Source organism: Dromaius novaehollandiae, chromosome 14 (assembly GCF_036370855.1).
Source record: "Dromaius novaehollandiae isolate bDroNov1 chromosome 14, bDroNov1.hap1, whole genome shotgun sequence".
Taxonomy (NCBI): Eukaryota; Metazoa; Chordata; class Aves; order Casuariiformes; family Dromaiidae; genus Dromaius; species Dromaius novaehollandiae.
This window is the reverse complement of record NC_088111.1, coordinates 5,382,058-5,401,512: the sequence shown is the minus strand read 5'-3', so window position 1 is coordinate 5,401,512 and position 19,455 is coordinate 5,382,058. Positions and strand designations below refer to the sequence as shown.

At 39.8% G+C, this 19,455-nt stretch overlaps 1 protein-coding gene across 1 annotated transcript in view; it reads right to left on the bottom strand.

The window, feature by feature from the left end:
• Positions 1–2,269: 2,269 nt before the first annotated feature.
• Positions 2,270–19,455, bottom strand: part of GNA12 (G protein subunit alpha 12) — a 46,622-nt gene continuing 29,436 nt past the window's right edge. Inside the window, exons 3-4 of the mRNA XM_026116145.2 lie at positions 10,755–10,805; positions 2,270–9,740 (exon numbers count right to left, since the gene is read on the bottom strand). Coding sequence (XP_025971930.1) covers positions 9,171–9,740; positions 10,755–10,805 — 621 coding nt within the window. The 3' untranslated portion in view covers positions 2,270–9,170. The remainder of the gene's footprint in view (positions 9,741–10,754; positions 10,806–19,455) is intronic.

Here is a 19,455-nt window from a genome sequence, read left to right as displayed (position 1 = left end):
ACTATAATCCTGCACAGAGTAGAAATCATGGCCTTTTACTAGCTTAACAAGTTCATACAGACAAATTTCTACTCTCAAGAATAAACAGGCAAACCATTCCACTCCTACTTGCAAAACAAGAAGTTGCTGGATCTGAAGTGAGTGCAGGTACAATGCAAATATCACAGAGAAAAGAGACTCTTTGCTAGCCAAAACTAGCAGTGAAACCACCCACAACAGCTTGCAAAGGTGGGAGAGGAGAAAATCCTATCTTCCATAGGTGTTTCCTTAGCAATATCCAGCACTTTCTGATTTACCAATAGACATGACTTCCTCCCTCTCCTAATAATTATACTTTTAACCAAAATTTGCTTGTCTTGCACAAAACCCGATGCTTTTAAAGAAAGCTACTATTTGGAAAAATGCCCGAACACTCCTCCAATTAATGCTTCCTCTGCGAACACTGCAGCTTCCCAGGATGCCAGCCAGTCTTGGGGAGAGTGGGAAGAAATCTGGTAATTTTTGTCAGTAACTGAAAAGCTTTCCTCCCAGGTCTGTGCACAACAAGGTACCAAGAGATACCAGATTGAAGTGGAAATCACAGGGATTTAATTTCTCTCAACTTCTCTTTCAAACAGATGTAAAAAACACTTATGAACATTTCTATAACTCGTGCAAACCTTAAGCCCTATACACTCCAGCAGAAGTACAAGCTATGCAGTCCTGCCTACTCTGCATTTTGGAGAAGCCTTTCACTGGGGAAATAATCACATTTCCCCTTTTACCTTCTGCGTGTTAGATTGTTAAAACTGCAGAAAAGACGCTCTAGTAACAGGCAGGCATCCTGACCCAGGGAGGAAAATTCGAAGCTCATGTACTGGCAGCAGCACTGAACAGACGGCCTTACCTGCAGGACCGACTGCTCCAGCCTCTGCTCTTACAGGACGACATCTGGTCAGCAGCTTTGCCCAGTTTAGCAGGACAGTTTGAGATGCGGGAATACTGGCAGGCAATGAAAAATGGTGTCACTAAGACATCCTGATTCAAGCCTCTAAATCCCACTGCAATTGGGGCAGTTTAAACACCTGCTTATGACCACTGAGCAGGGAAAGACTGACCTTGGCTGGACATCTCAGTGACAACACTTTTCTTATTTTGGTTAAAGCTTTAGAGATTGAGCAATTCGGACAGCAGAGAAACTCCATTAAAACAAACCAAACCCCAAACAGCTTTGTAGCATAGAAAAGTGGTGCCTTAAAACAACCCCTTTCCCTGTCTTTCAGTCAAGCATCTCAAAAGCCTGGCTCGGCCCCAGTACAATTTCAGCAGGACCATAATTCTCAAGAACGTCTTGGCCCAGAAGAGTTTTCTATTTGCTTTCCTGGGGCCGACCAAAGAGATCACTTGGAGCGGCTGCTGTTCATTCATACCTGAGTACCGATCAAATTAGCACGTATGGGATCGCACTTAGAAGCCTTCTATTATTATATACACAATCTGCATTTGAGCTGACCTTATTTTCAGAGAAGCTGAACACTAACAATACGCATTGGTACCTGAAAGCACTCAGCACCTCTCAGGAAAAATAAATGCAATCATTCCCAAAAGCTTAATGTAGCTGAGAACCTAACATTTCAAAAGCTTCGTGACAAGGACAAGCAACGCTCCACGAAGTGGTTCAGATTGTGCACCTGGCAATGTAACTGGCAGCACATTACCAGTTTACACAAGAAACGGTTAAGATTTGCAATAAAAATCTGTCAGAGGTGACCTTTCAAAGAACAAGTGAGGAAAGGTTAAAGGCATTCCTGAGAATCGGAGCTCAAATCCTGGTAGACCTAGTGGATGCCAGGATGGTGATACTGTACGAGGAGGCTACGGAAGACTCTCCAAAGGGCAGAGGGTCTGCAGAGTAGAAGGGCAGCCCAGCACACACATAAGCAAGTCCAGCATCAGGAAAGAAACAAGGGTAGTTCCTGTGCCTGTCATCAGACCCTAGATAAATCAGTTTAACAGTTGTTGCCAGCTAAACAGGCTTAACATCTTCCCTGGCTGAGCTTTCAACACAGAGGCACAAAATCTTCTGGCTGCATCTCCCCTTCCACTTCCCATCAGTTTGAATGCCTAAATCAACCAGTGAAATGCCACAGGTGAACGAGCTGCGCGTTTTACACAGGGCGATGTTTCACCAACCTTGAATTCTTGGACGCATTCAGGAAGGATTCAGACCAGAACTGGAGAGGTGGGAGATACATAAAGATTACAGAACAAGACTTTATTGCATGATAGCTGTAGTTTCATGCAGTCCATGCTGTAATTTATTCAAAAAGGAGCTTTTTTGCAGAGAATGTTTGAACAAAGCAAAAAAAGAAAGTCACTCTCTAGACTCTGTTGAAAGATATAACCGATAAAGAACAGTATAACAAGTCATGTTTTAATAGATTTATAAAATTCATATATACAAAACAGTAAACTAAGTCACCAAAGCTATAAAATACACTTTTTACACATCACAATATAATTTTATCTAGTACACAGTTTTCATAAATTGAAACTATTACAGCAAGTAGCTGCTTCTATTGTGGATGCTGTTTTGGTGCTAGAAAGACACTTACGTGAGCGGTCTAGAACTGTGCTTTTACGTTATGCATTTTTCACCTTTTAGTTTGTCACTGTTTTTTTAAAGTACTTTCCTGTGAACTGTTAGAAAATTAAGGCTAAACTCAGGCCTTTCCTGCCCAATGCAGTGAACTGGTTTAAAAAAGAATGATATTGCATAGTATGTGTGTTACAATGCATAGGCACCACAGAGCAAGTAAATTGCAGAATAAAGGATAACATTTCAGTTGGCTTCCTATCTACATGATTGTGTCACAAGATAACTTAGTGTTTTCTCAATTTGCTTTCATACATATTGATTCCATAAACAAGACAACTCATCACAAGAGCAATAAATACTAGCCATTTTGTTAAGTGGAGTCCCCGGAAATACTGTTTAATGTGTATCATCAACTCAAGCTCATTACACGTTCCAGATCACGCAACATGTTCACTGGAAAAACACTCTTTATCCTATAGACTGTAATGGCTACAAGGTGAATGGAAGTTTGAACACAAGGTGTCAGCCCTAAGCCTACCAAGCACGCTTTCCAAGCCTTGTGACCTACCAAAAGATCATGAGTCCTCCACATCCCCCCCTCCCTGCTATCTCCCCTCAGCTTTTGGGCCAATTCACCTGCACACAAGCTCAGCACAAAAGATTTACGGGAAGCATTAGCAGAGAAGCAGTGCTATTCAAAATCAGTTACTTCCTTCATAAGAAGCTCTTCCTCAGGTCCTACTCCCCCCCCCCCCCCCCAAAAAAAAAAAAAAAAAATTGCTCTCCTTCAAATTGTAGTTTTCACTTAAATAACGAAAACAGACTCTTGGCTAGCCATTCCCCTGAAATACTTCTCACAGTCTGATACCTTGAAGAAAGGTTAAGTAGCTGTTAGCATGGAGTAAGATACATTGTCTGGCCAGAGATCTGCATACCCTATCTTAGAAGGAACTGAGTTTTAGCACCCACTTATGAGCAGATGAAGAGAGATTTACAATGGAAGGGTGTGCGGCTACCGCAGTGCCAGCACGCTGCTGTGAACGCACACAGCCAAAAGCTCTCCTGGAGCCAGTCAAAGCGTCTGGGGTCAATGCAGATGGCATTTCCTTTCAATACACAGTCTTCAAGCACCATCAGCTTTTGGGATCTGTTTCAAAAATAGCTCCCCTCTCTTGCTCCCTTCCAACATACTTTGGCTTTTTACCAGAATGCCCATCTTGAAAGTCAGTGCTGCTCTTTATTGTCTCTGACTGTGATTGTTTTCACATCAGACAGAAGATAAGACCTATCAACGTGTGCCAAGAGCTTGGTTGTGATACAGTATGTCAAGCCAGGCACAGAACCACCAGCACTGGCAATCTAGTACCTCCATACTCCTCCCCACCCAATACGAAGACAAGCATATCAACACATAGACAAACTTTAACACTGCTTTCCAAATGCCATTAGAGAGATAAAATCTTAAAGAATGAAGCTAAACTGTTCAACCACCAAGATGAGCAAGGAGATAGCATCACCTGGTTAACAGAGCAGCAGTTTCAGCTCCAAATATCCTGGCTTTACTCATTTCCATCTATGCAAGAAAAAATTAGTGTTTAAAAAAAAAGAAGTGTCCACTTCACAGCACAAAGCAGAGATTGCCCCAGCTAATTGCAAAATAGGTAATATTAAAAAGCACTGGGTCATGCATTGTCTTGCCAATATACTTCCTCACTAAGCTAGACAGTCCTCATCTAGAAATGTGTGGAGACAGTATTACTTCAGCCCAAGTCCGGTGCAGACCATGCCAGTCAAGACTCTTGTCCTATAATGGACGCTCCCTAAAAATCTGTCAAAAACTCACTTAAAAAGTTAAGGATAGATGTTCTACATTTGCTACTGAAACACCTGACCCACCACTTCCTGTGTGACAGAATTAATAAAGACTAGACTGAGGTAAAGAGTTGGCAGTGCTATATGCAATCCCCTGACTACACCACATGATTTTATACCAGAAAAATGATGTAGAAGAGACTAATAGTAAACCTACAGGAGTCAATATAGTTTTCATTATGAGAGATCAAGGCTTAGTTTACATGACAAGCTGCGCTGTATGGAGGTATTCTTGCATATCTTGTTTTTGTCTCAAGTTGGCATGCATCAAATTTTCCCACCAAACTGGCAAGTACTGCTGAAAATTTGATGACATAAGCAAAGTTAAGTCAGGTGTCAAAACTCACCATCTGAAAATCATAGGGGCCTTTTACAGAATTTCTATAATTCTCTGCAGCAGAATTTTGGTTTTTTCCAGGAAAACTGAAAAGGTGCAGACACAGAAAAGATGTCAAAATGTGGAACTTAACATCCAGAAAGACAAACATCTAAAGAAGGCAAAGGGCACTTATAATAAAAATGATATTCTGTGGAAGACAATTGTCTGTTATTAAAAAAGCTGCTAGTTTCTCCAGTGGCTCCATGTCTATTCCTTTGATTTCTTTTAACTCTAGAGTTCTTTGCAAATTACAATAAGCAGAACTACTGCATACTTGGGGGCATGGGGGGAAGTGCTCCAAATGGACTCTTTTTCAGAGCAAAAACTACTTGAGCTATCCTAGTAGAATGAAGTTTTGGCTTGCAGTGCCACATATAGATGAGCTCTTCCTATACCATTTCACTACAGTTTCTTGCAATTAATACATATTTCTCCACTATGTCTGCTTGGCTGAAGTTCAGGTTTTAGTTAGCTCTGAAGGCCTGCAGAAAAAGTCATTTTCAGGAGCTCCTTTATGCTTGTATCATGCCTAGCTCTAGGTTTGACAGCAGCACTTTCAAAACCTAAACATAGGTATCAAAATTAACAAGTCAAATAATCTGTGTTGCTGTACTGGATGAAATAAGACCAATAGTTAGTGTCAAACCAAACACATCTTCATGAGTGGTAGTGTAAAGTTGAGCGGCCAATAATTTCAGTTCCATAATCTTAGTATCTTCAACATTTAAACTCTATAATTACTTTAAAGTGACAATTGCCTATTAAATATGCCATTTATACAACATATTTCTGCAAAAAACTATTCTTCATTTTTAATTCCAATCCACTATCTCAATTGGTAATGCTGTCTAAAAATTAGCCTGTTCAGAAAATGATAGCATCACAATTTGAAGGAATGGTACTGACTGACACTCTATATTAAGTTTAAAGTCCTTGTTTTCAGGACACCAAATACAAAGTAGTGTTTGATAAGACTCCCAATAGTTAGTTTTTCTTTTCAAATTGCAAGACCGCATAAATCTCTTCTGCATGCACATGCTGCAAGCGCTTCCTCCCTTTGTCTTCGCAAGAGACAACACATTTGGAACACCCCCGCCAATGACCTGCGGGTACCAGAGCAGGGACAGAAAAAGGCCTTTTTTTAAGTAGTTGTTCAAGGCCTCCATCTGATTATCATCCTGCCTGTGACCCATTTCCTGACTAGCCAGATGAACAATAACCCTATAAAGTTAACAAAAAAAGATGTTCTCTCCAGCTGTGTTTACCTGCAAAGTTCTCCAGGATGTCACTTAAAATAAAGTCACCAGTTGTTTCTTGGGAAAGCACTGAGCAATGGATCAAGTCTGTCCTGAGATGTTTGTACAACCTAAGCTACTTAAGTTCCGCGTTAGTAATTAACTGAATTATCATAATATGAATTTCTGCCTTTCTTGTACTACAGCTTACCTTGGAAAAACAAAAACACCCAAAATCTCAGCTGTGGCAAGAAGCAGATCCTGTATTTAGCAGCAGAAGAAATATACCTGCCACTTAAAATCCTTCTCCCTCAAACAGTCATGGGTCAGATCCATTGTAAACTTGAGAAGTGCTTGACCTGTGCAAAAAGATTTTCTTGATCTTGCATTCTTGGTGTGAACTGCTAATACCAAACTGAAGTTAGACAAAAAACAGAGTACGAAAAACAGATTCTACAGAGCCAAAACTACTGATTTCCATCTGCAGTCTAGCGCGCTGTGCTGAGGCCCATTTTATCGACAGAAAGAAGAAAGGCAATAGTGGGCCTGAGGTCATCAAACTGGTTCCCTAAGACTCTGATTTATTGTGCAAAATTGCCATATCATGTAAAAAAATTTACTAGCAAGCTTGACAGCTCAATAAAAGACATCTCATGCTGTTTCTTTTCCAGGTGCAACAGATTAAGTTACTTAGATAAATATACATTGCATTATTAGCTCTGTTCTTAGGTTTAAATCCATAAGGTGATTGAGGATACAGAACCATAGATGACCATGAAGAGAAAAACAAAACAGGAAATTCCATGCTATGCCTCCCAGGTAAAACTACAGTAGATGCAGACATAAAACTGAGGTAATTCCTTAGAAAGATACCGTTGAAAGGGAATGTTTAACTCATCTGAGAAAACAAACATATTAGCCCATCCAGAAAACTTAGTGAAACAATACAACTCACAACAGACTAGGAAATAAAGTCAAGTCCCAGTGTCCTGTGTGAAGCAGAGGTCACTCCTAGCCCTCCAACAATATTTGGAAGTATTGGAACACCACCTTAGTCTCGAGTCAAGCAAATGGGCTAACTGAGAGAAGTGAACCCTCTGCAATGACTACACTTATTTGCATCAATTTGTGTTGAAACATTTACCTTTTCAAATGTAATAATCCTAAGATTTTCCCCCATCTGAAGGTTGAAGACTCGCATGACATTTTCCCTTCAAGGTTAAAAATGAATAAACATTAAAAAGACAGACTTGGTCCTGGCAAAAGTAAGACTTCTTACAAGGAAGCTAAGTCCTGTTTAAGTTTGCTAAGTAATGGGAGTTTAAATTTAAATTAGATTTTCCTGTCTGCAACTTTTAACTTGCTTATTACCTCAGTACTATGCATATTATATAACATTATAAAAGAGCCCCATCTTTTTCACTCTGAAGTCTGCACAAAGAAAACCAATAGATTGCTACATTAGGAAACTATACGCTGATACGAACATCTGCAAATTTCAGAGGAAAAAAGAAAGATTCCAGATTTTATCCAAATTAACACAAAAAGACAACGGAACAGGATTTTTTTAGACCACATTTCCCATGGGATTACCAGCTGAAGCAAAATGTTGCTTGTTTTGATGTGCCATTACAGTCTCAATGGGGATAAGAACTCCAGGGAACCTGCTGACTTTGCATGGGTATAAACAGCCCTTCAGGTTTTATCCTTAGATAAAACTATGACACAAATTGCACAGTAAACTATGTTTAAAAATTATCTAAAAGATACCACTACAATGTTGAGATAAAAGGCAGATCTTAAGTTTGTCCATGTACCCCACTGTAATAGAGAAGATCTGACTTACCTGTACATGGAAAGGCACCTGATAGATAGTTACATGAGTCGAGAAAGCTAGGAAATTAACAGTTCATATAATAACATTATTCATAGCCTCTTGCAACTTTACACACAAACCATTGCCTGAAATGGACAACGCTAAACTTGACTGTACTCATAATTACATGTGCATTAATACAGGCTAAAGATCCCATTAAGACACAGATTAAGGGCTAATTTTACAGCAAGGTCCTGCTGTCCAAATACATCAGTGCAGTTGTAAAGCTGGGATCTCTAGAGTGTTCAGTCTTCCTATAAGGTCAGCTTTCGGGAACTAATCAAGCAGCTGCTGTACTACCAAAACCTTTGCTTAAGAGTTTAATCAGCTTTCATATTTTTGAATACAGATAAAGCCCTGTCATGTGAGATACTGAACCTTCACAAATGCTGCCGAGTGCAGGTGTGAGAGCAGGGCTGAAGTGCCACAAAGTACCTCTCACTACAGCACCTGCTCTGCACATGCATGGTCAGATGCTCTAGCACAGGCTGCTTCACCACGGAAGTCTGCTTCCCGATGATGTACTACCCTTTACACATAGTGCAAAATAAACCCTTCTCCACATCAGCCAGGTCTTAGATTTCCCATCCAATTTACTCCAACACGGGTTTCTTTTATACAGACTGTTTCAGACTTTTGCTTCAGGAGACTCACGCAAAACCTTCAGACAAGAGCTGTGCATCCACCTCGAAAAGGGGACTCCAGATCCTCGGCCGAACTGCATACGCACACCAGATCTGGTTATACACCCAAGGGTTAAGAACGCAACTTTGTTAACATTCTCCAATACAGCTACCAATCTTGTTATGTTTTAGATTAGTTTGATTAATTCAGCACCTCCAAACTACAAAAAAGGCAGTTTGTATGACTAGTGTCTCTGAAAATAAACATATTCATTTAAAACAAAGTGTCTTCCTTACATGGTTTGTCAGAGAAAAAACATTTCTAAGAAGGCAGAAGGTGGTTATGTTATTCAGTATTCCAAACTAGGTACAAAACACCTACAATGGTCATGTTTCAGTAGTGTTTCTAGTCCAAATGATTCAGTAGCTAACATCAACATTTGACTCCTTCGGCCTATAGCTCCTCTGTTTGGACTGGCTAGTTTACAGCATTCCTGAGCCAAGTAAATAGCATGGGTCCTACACCACATGCAAGGGCCATAAAGAAAGAATAAAAACTTTGATCTAACCCTCTGGCAAATTTTAACAGAATATGGGCTGCTCTCCTTCACTGCAACATAATATCCTTCAGATTCTCTTGAAGGATCGTGTCCTTCACGGCATGAAACACAAAGCGGATGTTTTCAGTGTCTATAGCAGTGGTGAAGTGATGGAAGAGCGGCTTACTACGGTTTCTCCTCTTTCTGTCAAAGCACTGCACCAGATAACGCTGAACATCTTCTAGCCTGTGAGGATCACCCTTAAAGTCCGAGAAATACTTCTTAATGCTGACAGTCTTTACCTTCTCTACAAGAAGATCCATCTTGTTGAGGAATAGGATAATAGAAACATTAAAGAAAAGCTTGTTATTGACTATTGTTTCAAAAATATTCATGGACTCCACAAGTCTGTTTGTGCGCCTGTCTTCCATGAGAACCTGATCATATTCACTGGAGGAGACCATGAACAAAATTGAAGTTATTCCGTCAAAGCACTGGAACCACTTCTGACGCTGAGATCTTTGTCCACCTACATCCACCATCTTGAAAGGTATTTTTTTAATGATGAAATCATGCTCTACTATTCCTTTGGTGGCTTTTCTAGCCAGCAAAATATCTTGTTTGCTGGGGAAATAATTCTGCAAAGAAAGAAGAAGAGCGTCAAATGTCTACTGATCATTAAAAAAAAAAAGTATCAAAGTGATAGGGAAAAAAAATCAAAAGAGACTTTTTAGGAATTCACTGCATGATGGACTTGAACTATATCAGGTGAAGAATGAATACTCAACTTCAAAATAACAGACTGTTGACCAATTATCTCAACGCACTGGTAAACAGCTACCAGAAGATTCTGAGACATATGAGAAAAAAAGATAATAGGACAAATGTTCACATTTTTATCCTTCAAGCTTCCGATTTTCATGCTGAAGTTTATTTTATCATTATGAAATTCTTGCCCACAATGTTATCACCATGTATGTAGAGTTCAGTAAAGCTGATCTCCAAATCATCACTGAATAATGTTTTTGAAATTTAATTTTTCAGAATTCACCTGTTTTTACAAAGCATATCGTGCAAACTTTAGTAGAAACAACTCTTCCAAGGTCACACTTTACGACCAGTAAGTATAGCGACATGTACTACTGCAGGTGGTGGCCCAGCTCCACTATAGAGCAATTTGTTGTTCAGAAGCTTATCGCTGCTGTTATTTAGGGAGATTATTTCCTGTCCTTTCACCTCCAAGTCTCCTGACAGAGTCATTCTCCTTACTGATTTTGAATCTTAAAAGTGATAGTAATTTTTTTTTCTTTTTGGTAAGGTTTCATTCTGCTACCTTAAGTAGCAGCAGCCAGCAGGTCATCAGGAAAAGTGAAGGAGATCCCAAGAATGCACAGAAGGACTGATAAAAGAAGAAAACATGCATAAATACAGCTTTCAGAAACTTAATATCTGCTGTCTATCAAAAAAAAAAAAGGAAAGAAAATACTAGTCTTCAGTTTCATAAGGCTGGAGTTTACTATTTCTAGAATAATGTATTTTGATGCAGTTATTTCAATGCAAGTTTAAAAAAAAAAAAACGCTAGTCTGGATGGGCTATGATTAATGTCTTATGTCCTTGAGCTCTTCTGGTCCAGAAAAAAGTTTTGTCTTACCAGCTGACCAATCCGATCCAGGTTATCCAGGAAGTATTTCACCGATTCACCCTGTGGAAAAGGAAAAAGATGGGAACTAAACTTCTTTCTAGGATAGCAATTTAAATTGAATTGTAGCATTTTCACCTTCCAAGATGTACTGAAATCTAACATAGAAATCTCAGAAATCGAACTTTCAACAGCATCCTGATATGCTTAAGGAACTGTAATAATAAAAGTACTACATAGCTGAGTTCACATTAGCTGTTGGAATGAAGTGGAGCAGCTATAATATATTACAGAAGTGTAGATTAGGTAGTACTTCTTCTGAAACCAAATCTCTATTACTTCAAGAAATATCAAAGTTTTCAGTAAAGTACTGAATAAATGCTCAAAGTTATCTAATGAATCTTTACAATGAAAAGAAAGTGTTATTAAAGGCAGTTCTTTGCTTTGGCTTAAAGAATTAATTTTCCCCTCTATGACAAATGCAGTTAATTAACACTCAGCAAGAATAAAAATGAAATGTATTTATTAGAAGCCAGTATATTCTGGTTTTAAATTCCTGACAATGAAGAAAAGCACATCCTAGACTGATTGGCCTATCTGTAGAAAAGTGAAAGATTTAAGTCATCCACAACTTGCTATTACAGTGATAATTTAAGTGAGACTTGTTTATCCAAAACAAAAAACAAAAACCTTTGAACTTCCCCAAAACATTCTGAATGACTTTTCCTTCTAAACAGTTTACCTTTTAGGCTCAATGGATTTGCTGATGTTGTGAAGATCCTTTAGCAGTTATATTGAAAAGAAGAATGTAAGTAATATTTATAAAGAAAATTCATTCTTGTGTGAAAACGCATAATAATTTTCTCAACACGGTTGCTTTTACGCTGCACTCAAACCAAGTGCTGTTTTACATTAGTGGATACAAGAAAGCCTGCACATACTTCTGAAAAGTAGTAAAACTGTTTCTATGTAGAGGAAGACTTCAACTTTCCTTTTGGAATGAAACTATCCCTGGCAAAAGCCCACTTTCCTTCGAACACTGCCATTTAATTTCTTCGGACGAAGTCGATCTGTTAAGTTAGCAAGCAGTCTTCACCATTTAGGACACTGGTCTTGCAGTTGTAGCTATCTCATAGAAAAGATAAAACAAAAAGCCCTTCTACTTTCTACTCTTTCTAGGCAATGAACACGGTACATGGTGCAGCCCAGGGCCAAGCCAGTAATGACCAAACTGACAGTACGGACCCTCACCACATTCCTAATTCAGAATGACAATATTCTTGTAACATCACCTCATAGATTCAAAAAGCAATAAAAATCCTTAAATCACGCGCTCTCCTCCATACCATAGTCTTGAGACAGCAGAAATAAATTATTTCCTTCCAGTGCAACTTCAAAATGAACTATTGCATTGGCACTTTTTTAAAGAATCGGACGGGAGATCAGAGGAGCCGGTGCACTGCACAAGCACACATTCAGCATAAGGCACAGACCCAAAGGGCTGTAACTTGTTATCTCCTAACATGTAAAACTGGAGGTGTTTCTTCAGGAAGGAGCCCAAACTTGCATATTTACAAACAGCTATCATATATCACAAAAGATTTACAGTGGATTCCTGGTAGAATTAAAAAAAAAAAAAAAACACTTTTTCTGGGAGAAGTTTCCAAAGAACAATTGCTCTAAGAGCTTCCTTACAATCATGAATTTTCATAAGGTGAAAGTAATTTCCTGTATTTTTTGGCACTCCGTTCGATCAGAAGAGATAGCACAGACCACATGAATAAGAAGAAAGGTCTTCCTGTACAGCATTAGTCATGTTTAGGAGATGGGAGAGCCCAAGAGGAAAAGATCATTGAAGTTAAAAAAAATAAAATAAAAAAATAAAAATAAATCCTATCTATTGTGTTCTGTCCTAGACAATGCCTTCAGACGTGTGACCTGACTGCGAATGGGCTGTCTCTGATGCAACTTGTTCTTTTTTTTTGCACCGAGCTGCTTTGAGAGTCCTTGCCTTGCCCGTACACCCTCCCACGCTCGGAAGAGGAAACAGCTGTCCGCGTGTAAGCTGCTGGGACACGCAGGCCACCCCACCTGATTTATGGCTCGTGCCTCCCCTGTTTCCTGCCTCGGAAACCAATCATTTTAACATTTTGCACACTTGTAACAAAGTAAGAAAAGAATCTGATCAATGTAAAATATACGACCATTTCTTCAGTGATTTAGGGAAAACAGACAGGCTTAGTTTCCGATAAAGCTCTTAACAACATGTAAATAAGCCAAATAATTCACTTAAGGACATTTTAAGCAGTATTTGCAAAACACTTGGACAGCAGGGTAACCGCGTCGGACCGCTGGATCAGGTGTGAAGTGCGCACGCAGGCACTGACGGAGCCGCAGATGCCTCAATCTTCCCGTCTAGCGCAGAATTGAAAGATACCCAGGACTTAAGCCAAAATCTCTCTTTCCAGTCAAAACAACAAAACCCCCACGAGCTCCAGAGGGTTCAGTTAAGAATATCTCAAAACATTAAAGCACACAAACTTTAAGGAAAAAAATAAAGACTGACAACCCCCCCCCCCATACACACACACTTCAAAGACGATTCCCCGACAAAGGCCGCAACACAGAAATACAGTACTGCAAACGCAGCTCCTGCTCCAAAGACGTCTTGTACAACCCTGCTCTACACCATAAGTCTGATTCACAGAAAAATTGGTTGCTTTTGAGAAGCTGGGGTGCTCTTGGGGTATTTAGGTGCTCTTGGGGTATTTAGGTCCACCAAGCAGGTGTCAAAGAACAACTGCAGAGAACACCAACGTCTTCATCAACAACATGCAATTCATTTAAATGAGGAAGAAAAGGAGACTTCAAGTGTTAGGACTGTTTTGTATCAGTACTTTTATTTAGAAAAACTATATTAGCTGAACATTCATTAAACTTCCATTTTTTTCCTTTTAAAGTATACGTAGATAGCAATATTAATTAGATCTAAACTTGGATTTATTTAGATGCGTACCAAAGCCGCACTTGAATGCAACTCGGAATTCCCTCGGTTCAGGAAAAGCATTTATCGTTTACGCAGAGCTACCTCCCATGCACAGGGTGTGTACATACACATTTTCCACAAACACACACACACACGAATAGCCTGTCAAAGCAGATTTTCCATTTAAGGCAAAATAATATTAAAACCTAAAAGTATCAGCTGCCACTCATATGTTAAACATTTTTTTCTCTTGGAGATACTGACCAGAAATCAGCTTTTTTGGCTTTTTCAACTCAAATTCTTTGGGTTTCTCCAAAGTCATCCAGCTATTCAATGGCATTCAAAAGCTGGCTTAGCACTTCACATGTACTCGTGCTCCAGATCGTAGCTAGCTACTTCTGGCTTACCAGCATGACGTGCTATAAAAGTGACAGCAAACAGAACACTTAACACTTGCAATTGATTCGGATATTTTTAGTATCTTTATGTAGATTGACAATTCATGTTTACTATTCAGTGGTTGTAATGAAAATGTTTGAATTTTTTTTTGAATTTTACAATCTGTTTGAGCTATGATTGCAAGCAGCAAAGTAGAAATCACTTTTATCTACTATTTACTACCGTTTTTATAATTAAATGCCTAAAGATAATCACAAAATGGTGCATTTGCTAATCACATCTTAGGGACAACAAAAAACAAACAAAAGCCCAAGTCAGATATGTCAATCTTTTGCAGACTGGTGTATAAAGAAAAAATAGCAACTCAAGAAATTTCCCTAAGATCAACCATATTCACAGAAGGTTGTCCAGCTTCTGGCTTTTCAGATTTAAGTAGGACTCTTCCTGTATTTCACTCTTGGAACACTATTTCCATTTTTTAAAATATCTTGACAATATTCATAAATAATATTTGGAAACGGAAAGACTTCACTGCATCTCAGCTGGCACTATATTTAGACCTGAAGCACCATTTCCTAACGGTTACAGCAGATAGCTCCAGTGAGCTGAACTACGTCTGTAGTGGGATTTTTTTTTTTTAAACTGATGCTTGATTAGAACACTTTACATTCAGAAGTTGTATCAACACATCACAAGCAGGAGGACCATTATCTATTTTGCTGTTGATACAAACCAGCTAGTTATTTTTTCCTTGAGTATAAATCAAGCTGTCAAAACGCTGCCTTCCATCTATGTCCCGTACTGTCTGGGACAGCACTGGGGGAGGGAAGAGTAAGCTCCGAGTTATGAATTTTATATAATTCGGATACTCCTTTTTAGTACACAAGAGCACAGCGTGGACTGTAAGTCTTCCTTAACTTCTTGCTCGCCACACAAGAGTTACCACAAACGCTCAGATGATTCATTCTCCCGCCGCTAATCTCTTCTCCCTCTGCAGTACATATCCTCTGAGTAACAGTTTTGCCAACTGGGACCAAGAGGAGGAATAAGAGATGCTGTTCCCATTGTTCAGGGGATGAGTCACGGCACATCTGGGAACTGGGGGAATGGAGAAACACAAACAGGACGCCTGAAACGAGCCCACGGGTTCCACAACGCAGCTTCACGGTTGAATTTTCTGTTGTTGTTGTTATTTTAACTGCCTTACCCACATTATGAAGCTGGTGAAGCCATAGAAAATAGTACACTTCGCTTAAGCAGTGAGCAGTGCAGGACAAAGATGAAAGGTAACTGTAAAAAATATACTCTTGCTCCCTAAAATATTATCCTAGAGCTCTTTTTCTTTTTTTTTTCTTTTCTTTTTTTTTTTTAATCCTAGACTGCTTTGAACAAGACAAGTAAAATTTTCAAGGAGCAAAAGCTGCAAAACTAAGAAGGAACATTCATTCCCTTTTATTTTTTATATTTTATACTATTTGAGTATTTCCTTAACATTAGCTCCAAGTGCGTTACCATAAAAATGACTAATTGAATTTAACATCTCGGTGCCTTCAGGCTAGACTCCTAACACACAAGAAATCTCCCCAAAGAAATATTATAACTAATCTGGCATTGCTTCCTTTGCCATTGAGAGCCCCATTGTAAAAAGCAAGTCGAAAAAACTTGGGCAGAGTTCCCAAGCAGTTTTTACTCCATGAAAATAAGTGCACAGCAGATCATATGTAGATCACTTTAAAATACCCATAAAAATGCAGGAGTAAGAAGATAGGTTCTGCAAGGCTAGAACTTATCAACTTGCCACTTCAACCCTCAGCCAGTTATTCAAAGTGACAGCTGGTTAGAGCATAAATGATAACGAAACACACTATTCTCTAGTTACCTAAAAGGCTCATTCACTTCTCCTTCGGAAAAAACGTTCCTCTAAATTCTGCTTTAAACCAAGAGACTTGAAAGGGGACCCTCTGTTCCAAATTGGCTTTTTTCCTTTCCTTGTCCCAAGGCCCTTTTGACATAATATTAATTTAGCCCTTCCTGATCATTCTGTCTCTAGCTGCTAAATTTAGAGTGAACAATTTAAGGTAGACCTGTCAGTCTTAGCCTGTTTCAGATGATAAATTAAACCACACAGGAAGGAAACGTTATACCTCAAGGAAGCATATAATACAGATCTAACAAGATTCCCACAAATACAGGAAAATACCAGGAGAAACAGACACTGTAACCACCACGGGCTGCATCTGAATCTGCACGGTGGAAGCAGCAGTGACCTGATTAAAAGGGCAGCAACGTTCCCATCACACCCTCCACGCACAGATGGTGCAAAGCACTCGGCAGCAGAGCTGAGAAACACCAAAGAAATCCAGAAGACCCCAGAAACAAGACTGAGAAACTCCCAGCGCCAAGCTCTGAGATCCCAAATAGGTGAATGCAATAGACTTAAAGCATCGATACATAATTTCCTCCAGAGTTGCCTTTTGTTTAAGGTGCTATTTGATTATGACTGCCAAAGACATGCAGTAACAGAAAACACAAAGCTCATCTGCAAGTAAAATCTTTGTTTTTCAGGCAAAAATACTGGAGACTTTATATCTCTGCATTTCCTGGGATTTTGATCACCTGATGTTTCTAAAGGGTTTGAATGTTATAAATTCAAATGTTTGATAAAAGCAAGATATCCAAGGCAGAGGCCCAAAGGGAGAGAGAGGTTAGGAGCACAGAAGTAGGCTAAGACAATGAAAGACTGGTATATTAAAATACTGGAGACCATACAGGGTCAGCCACTTTTTTGGATACTGAGATTAGAAAAGAAAATTCCAGCAGCAAAGAGACAGGCAGGAAAAGTTTTTTTAGCAAGACCTACTCAACATAATGAGCAGCTTAACATCCTGCCACAATAATCCATGTAAACTTTGAATGTGCAGACGCAGCTCCGTTTTCCCAACCCTGGCTGAGTCCAAGGGAATTAGAAGTCTTTTAAACACCCCGAAGAACTAGGTTTGAAATTCTCATGAGGGGCAACTCTAAAGACACCCCCAAAAATCCTGCCGGTTCTTACACAGCCTCACTGGTAACTGGTGGGCATGGATTTACTGCTGTGTGAACTGTATTCTGCTCTCCATGAGAGCTGATGAACTCTAAACTACCCTTTTCCAAGGAGATAAGCATGTCTGCGCATGTTAAGAGCTCAGCAGAAGGATGCTGCAGGAAACCGAAGCTGCAGCTGAAACGCTTGTGCCCATTCTACACCTTCCTTCTGCTCTACCAATGCTCTGCATCCCGTCCGGGCACTGACCTTTACTGGCACAGGACAAACAATTTCTTCAATCAGTCACCAATTACTAGGCAGAGACTAACCACTTCTCATTTAAGCCATACAGGATTCTAACTATCGAACCTCTCCAGTGTTGTTTAACTTCCTCCTTAACAGCAGACTGAGCTATTGGCTCCCAGCCAGAGGCTCCAGTGCTTATTCAAGCTGCTGCTATCTGTACCCTACAAACACACCAACTACAAAAAAGAAGAAACTTGGAGCCAAACAGTACTAAAACTGCATCTTCTTTCTGCTGCCTAGTAACACAGTGCAGGTACCAGATGTTAAAGTTTGAAAAAATTTTAAAAATCCATTCTTCATCAGCTCAGCACAAACGGGCAATGCAAAAATCTGTTCATCTGACCAACTCAGGATGGCTTTCTACAGACTCCTCCTGGCCTTTGATATTGTATGCTCTATGGCAGGTGAAAAAAAAAAAAAAAAACCAAAATGTGATTGAATATTTATTTTATTTTCGCCACAAACTCCAGGCTAATCTGAACGTGTGTCTCAGCAACAAGAACTGCAGCTCCCTGTGACCGAGTGGAATTTCAGACTGACATCTACGAAACCCCGTCAACAGAAACAGAGGTCTTGTGGCAAACATGGAGCAACTCCGACATACGTTACCTCCCCACGCAGATACAGACATTTTTACAGCAATTAAAAACAGCAACTCTTTTCAGAAGCGTTGCAAGGAAAGAAATTACAGTTTTCTTGAAATTCTAAGCATTTCTACACCCACGGGACACAGGGACGAATTACTCCTGATACTATGTTAATAGTCCTGTCCATTTGTCTCAGATATGCACACTAACAACAGAGCCTGGAGGAGCACGGGAGCTCTCTCAACACACTAAGGCTGGCTCAGTCTACACTGCAAACTTCAAGAGACGTTAGCACAAATCCCTTTCATTCCGATTTTACTCACTCCTACTTACTATCCCTTCATCACCACTTTTCTTCCTTCAGGTTTGCACTGCCTGGAAGAAAAGCAGGTGCCAATAGCAAAGAAAGCAGTAAGGGCCACCCACAAAACACAAGCCAGCGCAATACAAAAGGGTTGAGTTATAGGGGTTAACTCATTCTTCTTTTCCTTTTTTTCTGTTCTAAAGAAATCCTTAACCAGCCTTACAGGCATGCGATTTAGCACTTCGCAGCCTTCCCTGACTAGCAGCTAGCAAGATTCAAGGAGCAGATGACGGGAGATATACACCCAATTCATATGGGAGAAACACGGTTACGCTTAAACAACAGTGGAAGTCTGATTACTGTATCCAGCATCAGCAGTACACCCAGCTTGCTCGCTGGTCCTGGCACGCGGGGACGGGAGACCGAGTCATAAGTGTCCCATGAAAGGATTCCTTCCTGTTTCCCTGCCAACTGCCCAAGCGAATCACTGTCTAAAATTACTGCGAGAGCCCTTTCATCTCGGACACCGGAGGTTGTCCGCAAAGCTGCACTCACGCCTGCCAACTCGACTTCTGATTCTGAGCACAGTCAGCTAAAACGCATAAGAGAAGGCAACTGAAAGCAGCAATCTTGCACAGTTAACATAAAATCCAGAGCTGTAAAAGATGCAGCCACGATCCAGCTCAATTACTAGGAAACTACCCTATTTATTCTCAGCGGACAGCTGCCCTGCAAAAATGTGCATTTCCAATGAATGCATCAGAATCCAGAAGCAATTGGATGTCTTTGCCAGCCTGCAGGAACCATGCATAATCACATTATTAAGCAACCCTAGTCCCGTGCTTTGTTTTCAGCAGCTCAGCATACAAACCTGAAGTCTGCACTGTTTACAGAAGGCATCTGTTGAACTACAATAGTCACTGACAGAAAATATTACCTTATGAATTAATCTAGTCGGCAGTGCTAACTATTTGATTAAGGCTAAATCACAAGTTTACCAGTGAGTTTCCCTTTCAAATCTTATCAGATAAAGGAATGGAAAATAAATATCTTAAATCTTGTGGGCTGAAAAAACAGCTAACACCAGCCATGAGAGAATGTCGAGC